Source organism: Morchella sextelata (genome assembly GCF_020137385.1).
Source record: "Morchella sextelata strain SCLS chromosome Unknown scls_1, whole genome shotgun sequence".
Classification (NCBI taxonomy): Eukaryota; Fungi; Ascomycota; class Pezizomycetes; order Pezizales; family Morchellaceae; genus Morchella; species Morchella sextelata.
In genome coordinates, this window is record NW_025408616.1 from 1,793,902 (window position 1) to 1,804,823 (window position 10,922).

General features: G+C 45.4%; 2 protein-coding genes across 2 annotated transcripts; one reads left to right on the forward strand and one right to left on the reverse strand.

The window, feature by feature from the left end:
• Window positions 1-1,654: 1,654 nt before the first annotated feature.
• Window positions 1,655-4,501, forward strand: H6S33_000447 (uncharacterized protein; the record flags this gene model as incomplete). Its single annotated transcript, XM_044831825.1, has 6 exons — window positions 1,655-1,856; window positions 1,911-2,072; window positions 2,139-2,375; window positions 2,434-2,727; window positions 2,781-3,207; window positions 3,265-4,501. 6 exons carry the CDS (start codon window positions 1,655-1,657, stop codon window positions 4,499-4,501), a joined length of 2,559 nt encoding a protein of 852 aa, XP_044700006.1.
• A 4,835-nt stretch (window positions 4,502-9,336) lies between these two features.
• Window positions 9,337-9,696, reverse strand: H6S33_000448 (uncharacterized protein; the record flags this gene model as incomplete). Its single annotated transcript, XM_044831826.1, has 3 exons — window positions 9,337-9,378; window positions 9,454-9,560; window positions 9,624-9,696. The coding sequence occupies 3 exons, from the start codon at window positions 9,694-9,696 to the stop codon at window positions 9,337-9,339; spliced, it is 222 nt and encodes a 73-aa protein (XP_044700007.1).
• Between the last annotated feature and the right edge of the window lie 1,226 nt (window positions 9,697-10,922).

Below are 10,922 nucleotides of genomic sequence, written 5' to 3' on the forward strand. Positions count from 1 at the left end.
CTACCTCCAACAATCACGATGCATCGTCTCATGATGCGATTTCAAGTAGGTAAAGCAATGCGCATCCCGTTTATCAGCTGAGAAGGTGCTCGTATCCACATATCATGTAGGACTCAGTATGTGCTGAGCAGACAACTGCTACGGATTATCTGTAGGTATCGCCAACCCAAACTCTCCACGAATAATGTCCTAGAGTGCGTAGATATGTACTCGGGGCAGGTAAAAAGTACCGGACAATGCAGGTTTTTGGTTCACCAATGGGTGCGCGTGCTAGGCGTGAACTACTGCAAAAAAGCCCAGAGACAAAACTTGCATTGTCCGGTACTTTTTACCTCCCCCGAGTATGTAGGTACACAATGATCCCGCTGCTGGCCGTGATTCACCACATCAATCGGCTACCGAAAAGTCGCGACATCCCGTCAATCAATTGGTCAAGGTTGTAGTTCCTCCGAATATTCTCCGCCGATTACTTTTACTTTTTTTCTCCCCTGATCGGAAGTAGCACCCATCATGGCCCATCACCCGTTGTTACCACAGACCAGGACGTGCTGACTGTCTGTTGCACTGTCAGTTACACGGCTGGTCACAGACCTCACCCCTGAATGTTAAGTTGCACATTGATCGACACAGCTTAATTAATTACACTCCTCGCCTGGTGCCTGATTTCCAGACCTCTCCCCCTCTTTTCTGCGGGATGCCACTTCCACCTCTTGAGTCTTGATTCTATTTTTGTAAAGCCAGACAATAAAGAGCCGCAGGCAGACACACGCTCGTGCGATAGGATGAAATTAAATCTATAAACCTAACATATATATCTCCAAGTACTCCTGCCAACCTTCATGGGCACCAAGCCCGCGAGATTTCGGTCATTAGCCATCAATTGAGTGGGTAAACATTCTCCACTCGAATATATATGAAGTACTAATGTACATATATGTACATACCTTCATGTACCTTCGTGGAGTAACTGCAAGTATACATAGTACCAAGAGTCGACCGATATCCCTTCGGTACTTTCGGGATTGTAAGTGCATATTCCCGACGGCCGTTGGTTAAACACGGGTAAAAACCTGGGTTGATCGAGTACATAGAGTGTGCTCCTTCCAGACGTGGAAATATATCTTCTTAACCAGAAGGCCGGGGTGACGATCAAGAAATTAAGTATTTGCTACCCCAGTTTTTGGCACATTTCCCAGATATCGGTACCCCCTACGATACTCCTGGTCACTGGGCAGTGGCATAGCCTAGGTGAAATCTAGATTCTCTTCGGAAAACATGACGCATTTAGACAGTGTAGCATCTCAAATTGGGCATGACCGGGTGCACAAAACATATGCGCTGTTGATGTCCGAAGCCGTGAGGTGAGGGAACGCAAGTAATTTCACCGACGTCAACACCTCAGTGGTTCGTCCAACGGTGATTGGTTATCGGGGGAACAGTGCAGAAAAAGTTTGTCTCATGCTCGAGAGCTGGGTGGCTAGTGCGAAGGGCCATGAACTATGTGGTATAAGATGGACACCCATCCCCATCTCTGGCAATTGCTACTAAGGATCGTGGTCTTTCCATATTTTCATCTCTTAACCATCTGCTGGGAATTCGTCTGAGTTCCATCTACGCTGGTTTTTGAAATTGTCTTTTGTACTTGATTGATAAAATGATCGGGTTCTACTCGGCATTTCTCCTCGCCGCCCAATTGGGGTTGGGCTCATCCGCTCCTCTGGAAAAGAGACAGTCTGGAGCAGCTTCATGGAGTCCACCTTATTACCCTGCTCCTAAGGGTGGTTCTTCGGCAGCATGGGCTGATGCTTATGACAAGGCCTATGAGCTTGTCTCGCAGATGACATTGGTTGAAAAGGGTTTGTACTCAAACGTTCTTCTTGTGGGGGGATTTGTGCTAACAGATGATACAGTGAATATCACGACTGGTCTTGGTTGGGCCATGGGCCCTTGTGTAGGAAATACTGGTCCAGTTGAGCGTCTCGGCTTCCCCTCCATCTGTCTTCAGGATGGACCGCTAGGTGTAAGATTTGCGGACAAGAATACGGCGTGGCCTGCTGGAATTACAATTGGTGGTAAGTAGCCTACATCTAGAAATACAAAAAGGGTTGGAGGATCTTAACAATGATGTCTGTCTATAGCAACCTGGGACAAGGAGCTCATGTACGCACGTGGAGACGGTTTGGGCGCTGAATTCCGTGGAAAGGGAATAAACGTTATTTTGGGACCAGCAATGGGTCCTATTGGTCGTATGCCCGCAGGTGGAAGAAACTGGGAGGGCTTTGGCTCAGATCCTTATCTCCAGGGCATTGGTGCTTCTCTTACCATCCAGGGAATCCAGGATAATGGGGTTATTGCAACTGCTAAGCACTATATTGGTATGCGAATCTCTGCCAAGACTGTAGCATTTATTGAGTACTAACCCTACTATTTTAGCCAATGAACAGGAACATTTCCGACAAAGCGCTAACGCAATCTCTGCCAACATCGATGCTAGAACTCTTCATGAGGTCTACTTATGGCCATTCCAGGACTCAGTGAAAGCTGGTGTCGGGGCGGTCATGTGTTCTTACAACCAGAATAACAACAGCGCTTCTTGCCAGAATTCGTGGTTACAGAACGCTATCTTGAAAGATGAGTTGGGTTTCGAGGGATTTATCATGTCCGATTGGCTCGCTCAGTACAGCGGAGTTGCTAGTGTTCTTGCCGGAATGGATATGACCATGCCTGGTAAGTCTACAGAGATTTACGTATTCTTGACTTAAGAGGCTGACTTTGTACAGGCGATGGCTTGGCTTGGGACGATCGTATTTCGCTTCTTGGACCCGAACTTACTAGAGCTGTGATGAACAGTTCCGTACCAATGGAAAGGCTCGATGATATGGTCACCCGTATTGTTGCTACCTGGTACAAGTTTGGCCAGGATGAGGATTATCCTGAACCAAATTTCAACTCATGGACTAATGCTACCGTTGGAAAAATTTACTATGGCTCAAACGACAACACCACGGGTGTTGTTAATGAGCATGTTGATGTCAGGGGAGATCATGCTACTCTTGCAAGAAAAATTGCCGCAGATGCCATCGCCTTGCTCAAAAACGAAGATGTTTTGCCTTTGGCAGGGCCGATGAAGATCGGTATTTACGGTGAAGACGCTGGTCCTGGAAACGGGCCAAATGTCTGTATCGACAGAGGATGCAACCAGGGAACGTGAGTAACACTTACCCAGTAACGAATTCAAATACAAAATGCTGATATTTCAAATAGACTTGCCGTTGGGTGGGGAAGTGGTGCCACTGACTTCACCTATCTTATCACCCCTCTTGAAGCCATTCAGGCCCGTGCTGCCGAAGATGGTTCCGTAGTCACTGCGATCTTGAACAACACAAAGCTTGATGATATGAAGGCCTCTGCTAAAGAGCAAGATATCTGTCTCACGTTCGTCAATGCCGATTCTGGTGAAGGCTACATCACTTGGAATGGCCTTGAGGGTGACAGGAACGATATCGAAACTCAACTTGGTGGAAACGAGGTCATCGCGGCTGTTTCTCAGAATTGCAAGAAGACAATCGTTGTTGTACACTCAGTTGGACCTATCATCGTGGAGCAATGGGCACAGTCTCACAGGGTCCAGGGCATTCTTTGGGCCCATCTACCTGGACAGGAGAGTGGAAATGCGCTTGTAGATGTTCTCTACGGTGATGTAAACCCCAGTGGAAAGCTTCCATACACCATCGGGAAGTCTCTTGCAGATTATGGCCCGACTGCCGGTGTTATGTACGTCGCAAACGGAAACCCTCCGCAGCAGGATTTCACCGAAGGTCTTTACATCGACTATAGATACTTCGACAAGCATGATATCACACCCCGCTACGAATTCGGCTTTGGACTCTCATATACTACCTTCGAGTTCAGCGACCTTGACATTGAGCTTATCTGTCCACTGACTCCTCTTCCTGCTCCTCGTCCTGAACCAGAGTCCACCCCTCCGACTTACGACTCAGAAATGCCTGATATTTCTGAGGTCCTCTTTCCCGAAGGATTCACGCCAATTGATCGCATGATTTACCCATACCTAAATGCCACAAACCCCAATGTTACCGTTGGCCCTTACCCATACCCCGAGGGCTACGAAACACCTCACCCGCTTATGCCTGCTGGTGGTGCCGAGGGAGGTAATCCTGCGCTTTGGGAAGTTATGTACAAGGTCACCATGACCATTGAAAATACTGGAGAGGTTGCCGGAGCCGAGGTCGCCCAACTATACGTCCAGTTCCAGAACAAGAATATTGACTTTCCCGTCAGAGTCCTCAGAGGATTTGAGAAAGTCTACCTGGAGCCTGGCGAATGTAAGCAGATTTGCTTTGAGTTGACAAGGAGAGACTTGAGTTATTATAATGCTGCTATTGAGAACTGGGAGATCCCATCTGGTGGAATTGGAATTGCAATTGGGCAGAGTTCAAGGAAGTTGCACTTGAGGGGTGCCTTGCGATATGGATTTTAATTACACTCATTTATTTTTTAATATGTAACGAGTAGGATTAGGAGGAGGGAAGTCTATTAGAGACTTGGGAAATAAGTACATAGGCCAAATTACATTTCTTTTAACTACCTAACAGTAGAAAGGAATATCTCTTTATCGTGCAACCAAGAGTTCATGTAGGTAATTGTATGTGGACTAAATAAATTTTAAGTAACATGCATATCTCCTTGGCGAAAGATCCACTCGATCCACTCATTAAATACTCTAGAGTAGGTAGTCCTACTACTCGTAGTTTTTTGGCGTTTCCGGACGCAACTGCTATTGCATACACAGAAAAAACTCGCCAAGGCTATCTTTTGTATGGCATGCAATAGCAGTGCGTCCAGAAACGCCAACAGAAACGCCAAAAAACTACGAGTAGTAGTGGCCTGGACACAAAGTCGAGCAGGTTTCTGCACGCCCTTAGGTGCATGACACAACCGGTAGAATATTTCTTCCTGGCCGTTTGTAGCCAACTAAAACTCTACTTTGCCGTATGAACTTTAGGCCTAGGAATACATCTTCACACCTGTGGTTATCCTTCAATCGAGAGAATCGAGTACCAGCAGATGTGTTCCCGCCTTGGCCATCCAATAGATTTCCACCTTTCAGTTTCTCCGGCAATTCACTCGGATCAGTACTAGAGCACATGTACCTAACTACATGTAGGGTATATTAAGTAGAAGCCCTCCATAGTAGCCAAGTATCGATACTGGGAATACGGGGAGAGCGGGACTCTAGAGATGCCCGCAATTCCACCGTTTCTGAGTCCCAGGTACACCAATGCACCTAGTAACATGTGATATAGAGTAACCACATCCGCTTAGTGTAGACAAAGATACCCCACGTTACACAGACCAGTCCACGGCAGCAACCCGCATGACAGAACGGCAGCAACAAACGGAGACGACTGACCCCACATCGAAGCTCTGCGCTATCGTATCGCTATTTATGCTTAGATTGGCCGTTTCATCGTCACTGCCAGCCACCACCATCACCACCACTTTGTCCACCTGCCTGTTACTCTATCCAGCACATCTCCTCCCCGGCCGGCCGCGAAAAAAAACAAGCTCCGAGGCGATTCTGTGCATGAAGTTGGGTTGCGGTTTTTGGAAACGAGAAGTAAGATTGCGATTGGCAGGTAGGTATGTCCTAAATGGGATGATATCGTCCCGGTTGAAAGGCCCGCCGGTTCCCCAGATGGCTGGCTCTACATATCATCAGAAAAAGCAAAGAAGGAAAACGAAAAAAAAGGTGGTACCAACGGGTTTTGGTCCGGGAACCAGTGTTGAGGTGTTTTATCTTGGTCCCCATGTTCTACTCGAACAAGAGAATGGTTTGTTTAACCCCTACTTACTACATGTAGCCATGATTTTAGAGCGAGTGATATACTGTGACGACAGCTAAAACATCTAACCCGGATCCAGTAATCCAGCAATTGGCGGTGGGATTGCAATTGTTACTGAATCGATAGACAAAGATTAGAGGGGATAGTTCGGCGCTTGACCGTGGGGTCACCCAAAAACTTACTGATATACCAAGGCCAAAGAAGATAACTAGCTTTATTTATTAGCCCCCATAAACGATAATTCCTTATACTCAAGATAGGCATGTTTCTCCGCCCTGGTATCGTCCTTGGTTTGCAGAGCGGAGTTTGTGATAAATATCGAGAAAGAAGGAGTGGAAAGGAAATTACTATAACAACGTGAAAGATGCTCCAATCTAACTATCCTGAAAATATTAGTATCGAGGCTTATAATACTTCATCAATAAATCGGCGCTGGTGGTACTACTCATTCGTTACCACGCCGGATCCTGCTTGAAATGAAACATAAACTAAATGAGTATATTTCAGTCAAATGGTAAACAAGACCATTATCAATTAGAGCTCCCATAGAAATGTCGTCTACTTATGATTCCTAGATACTTGAGCCTGGTTCTAGAACCCTCAACGCCGCTATATAGGCTTCCCTCCGAATCCACACTAACCCCAGAGGGGGTGGGGTTATCTGTGCCTGTAGGTATATGTTATTTGCAAGGCACTTATATCGGGCACTTTAAGCTGGCTCCGCGGCGATCAACCTCTTAGTTTATTTAGATCACGGTATATCACTCGCTATCAAACTAGCTTCTGGGTTGGGTGTTGAGATGTGGTCGCCGGATTTGGAGATATATGTAGCAGTTTTATATTGAGGTATTTAGGTACCGAAGCAAGGTAGTTGAGTATATGTCTCCAAGTTTTGAGATATCTGGATACTGAGATGCGCGTATATTGTCTACATAAGACAACAGCTTCCAGTGAGTTCGAGTATCTTCTCCTGTTTCAACAAGCAAAAGTCACTTAATGGTCTATTACCAAGCCTAGGTATTATCGCTTTTCTAGTAATACAAGAGGGTGGCCAGCTGTGGGTCATGCTGTACGTCGTGGTAGATTGTCATGGCAGGGTTATGTTTCCCTAGGTCCTCTTACCCTCGCCAACACCGCCCCGTTAAGTATTACTTCCGAGCCACTGACAGTTGTGTAGGCGAGCGTGGTCTAGTGGTAGACAGCTCGTCTTACTACACCGAGTGGGTTGAGTCCCCATGACCATCAGTAAGTCATGGTTCAATTCCGGGGGTGGGAGTGTTGCTGTGGGGTGTATATTATATACCGGGAAATGCGGAGCACAATATACCGGACAGTTGATCCCAACAGTCCGCGAATTGAGCCCATACCCCCGCGAAGGGTATATGGCCATAGCATCACTCTTTTGTAAATTTATTGCCAACTTGATTATCTTAGCTTCATAATTTGGTCTCCCTCTCCCCCCTATGGTCAGGACCGGATGTAGGATTGGGCCGGTTTAGCGAGACTTTTTCAGACAATATTCTTTTATAGTATAGTAGATATGTTCACAGCTTTACATACATAGCAGCAAGAAAGGAGTGGCGAGCGCTAGAAATTTCCTTTCAATTATCTAGTCTCTCATTCAAGCCAGTTGTGGTATTATGACTCTCACTTAAGGCTATACGCAACAACTGGCTGCCATCTATAGAGCTACTTTCTAAACTACAGTAGCAAAAAATGGGATAATCTCAGTACCGTTACGCGACTGCATAGGACGTGGTGCTGTAATGCTGCTGTAGCTAATACTAAACAGCATTATAATAAAGATTATTTTTTGTATAATATGTGTTAATAAGAAGGCTGCAATGACACAGTATTTTGTACTACCAGCACTAGCTTCAACTGCTAGTTTACCTCTACTGCGGCATTTAAATTCAAACAATACAGCAGTCTTACGGTATTGCTGTTGTATTTAGGGAAAACTAAAACTACTTCCCGAAACTTCAATCTAGGCGATGAAGCTTTTCACAAATCAAGATCACCAGATATAAATATACCCACAAGTTCATCAATTCTTATCATTTGCTAATTGGCTTGAAACAATCGCGATCTACTTCTGAAAAATAATTTTCTATTTTGTCCACAGGCACCTGTATGTATTGATGAATAAATAACGTGTGTCTATGGTGGGATTGATGAAGTTAACCGTTAAGTTCGTGAAGTCGTTGGGGTGGATGAAGTTTGTGAAATTGGAAACAGCGGTCAGCACTATATGGCCAGCACTATATTGCCAGCACTAGTAGAAGGGCGGGCAGGTGGTCAGGCGGTCAACGCTGGCAGGGGTGGCGGGCAGGGCGGGCACCTCAATACCACTTGAATACTGATTGTAAAGAATGCTGAATTGTACACTTCATCGCATTGGTCATGCCAGGCGGCACTTAAGGAAAATAAATTTTCCCTGGACTGTGGTAGTAAATCTAGAATTTATTTAAAACGGTATTTATTTAACAACGGTGTTAACACGATACTAAAGTGGTATCAATAACAGCCCTTTTTTTGCTATTGTATCTAATAAGTTGCTGGCAATACTGATAGTCTCGCACCATCACTGACAATCACCGTTCCGGAACAATAAGCTCCAGCCTTGCTAACAAGGTACAAAATTGCACCAGTCATGTCTTCTTCTTTTCCGGGGCGCAACATTGGAATATGATGACTCGGATAGTCTGGGAGTGTGTTCTTGTTACGAGTATCCATCTTCCCTGGGCCAACAGTCATTTCTGAAGGGTAAACTTATCTTCGGGCATGTCAATATATATCAATAGGCTCAGGGTTTCATGGAAGCTCACGGCCTGGTGCGATCATATCCTATCTATATTGATATACTGTTAGTCGATATACCCATAGGAGAATCCAAAGCTAGGAAGTCAATACTAGTAGGAACGTACGGATCTGATATTGAATGAGGCTAAATTTGTTGCCATCATCTTTCCAATATGGGTCATGGCTGCTTTACTTGCGGCATAGATATAGCTAGATCCTAACAACCTAGAAAAGCCTGCAATTGAGACAATAGTAACAATCTTTAATTGTTTCGTCAGCCATTTCGCACTCGCTAGGTCTGTAACCGTAAAACTTTAAAGGTAACATTTACGAAATTGCTGGACATTGCGTACCTGACTTGTTTGTTCCACAGTCTTCCTCTTGTTACCTTCATCTAACAGTGCTAGAAACGCTACACTTGTAAACCAAGCGCCAGTGGCATTCACTCTAAGACATTATCCCAGTTCTCAACCGAATCCTTACATAGATATGCCTGAAGATCTTCGATACTCCGATAATTCTCAGATTCCGGCTTCGACACATACGGTTCTGGCAATGGCTGTTGGCTGTGGCTTCTATTTCCTACAGTACCGGCATTGTTGACGAGCAAGTTTATATAGCCGACCTCTGATTTGATCTGGGCAACAACTGATTCTAGAGATTCCTTTCATGTAACTTCTCCGACGAGTGGGATTATCTTGCCGTATTTCTGGACAGCCCCAAGCGTTAGAGACAGAAATATAAGCAGCAGCTATAATTATTTTAATCGGGGGTAACTTCTCACGGAGTGCTCCTTCGCTGCGTTCTCCAAGACTTCTTTCCTTCTTCCTACGATATAGACCCTTTCTGCACCATTGTGCTCAAGAGCAGCCGCAATCATCAATCCGATACCTATGTGATTAAACTACAATGAGCCAAGTTGCCCCGCCATGGCTTACGCGGGGTAAATTATACCTGTTCCACCCCCGGTTACCACCGCAACTAGGCCCTTGGTCGAAAATAGAGTGTTTGCTTCGAGAGTAGACATTTTGGATGAAGGTTGAGGAGTTGATCAGAGACTCAACCAGGGGTTTTATATACTGAAGCGCTGTGGTACCTGAAGTACCGCGGCTCCTAGCCAGATAAACCCAAGATTTGTCATCTATAACTGACGTGATTGTTGGTAAAGTCGATTCAAGCTTTTTGTTTCGGTTAAGCGGGCTAGCGATGTTCGGGCCGAGATATCCCTGCTAGCACACAGATCAGATCTGATAATCAGTACCAAGAATACAACAGTCGCAGCCCAAGACGCGGGATCCGGAGGAATCGTAGGAAGGGCCCGCTCAATCATCAAAGAGGCATAGGCTGCATACAACAATCAAACAACAATCCAAGAGGTATCTTATCCCCTGCGTTGGTAATCAGTGGTTTGATGGAAATACCATCCCGCGCATGGTATCACAAACACCAAACACATCATGTGGATTTCTGTGCGAGATCAAGCCAGTGCCAACGTCGTACTACTCTCATGTACACGTATCACCAAAACGGTCTCATTTGACCGCTACTATCAATGTTCGGAAACTGGTCTCACTCAACGTCGAACGTGTCTCATCCACAGAGCTTTACAGGATAGGGACGCGGCCTATATCTCACGAGGGAAAGACTTGATATTAATTTGGGTTACTACATCCCTTGATCTTTGCACTGTCCGCGAATGACACTCTTTACGAGAATACCTTCTATCTTATAGAAAGCCCATATAAACTGAATCACTATCAGTGGACCGAATTGGCCTTTTCGATCGCAGTCTAAGCGTGTACTGGCCAAATAAGGGGTCTAAACTGATACCTTACGCTCACTTCTCCACACTTCCGGTTGGGTTGAATCTTATTCATACGTACTCTCCCTGCCTAGCCTTGTGTATATCTCAATCTTCTGTACTGGCCGGCTAATGACAGTGAGTCTATGAATACAGCATAGAACCGATGAATATCCACGGCTACAGTGTCCTATCTATGAACATCACGATAAATGGGTCTGACAGTTTATCATAGTCGAGTGATTGCACATGAATAAGATCAAATAGGTTCATGAGCAATCACTCGACTCGACTACATGTGGCAACTTACCCAAGTAGAATGATTCAGCCTAAATGAACTAAGTGAGAGATAGAGGGGATCTTTAAGACAACTTGATACCGATCGTGGTGACTTGAGTAGCAGGAGGAAAACATGGAAAATGTATAAATCCCTGCCCTCTTTTTCGGTGTTT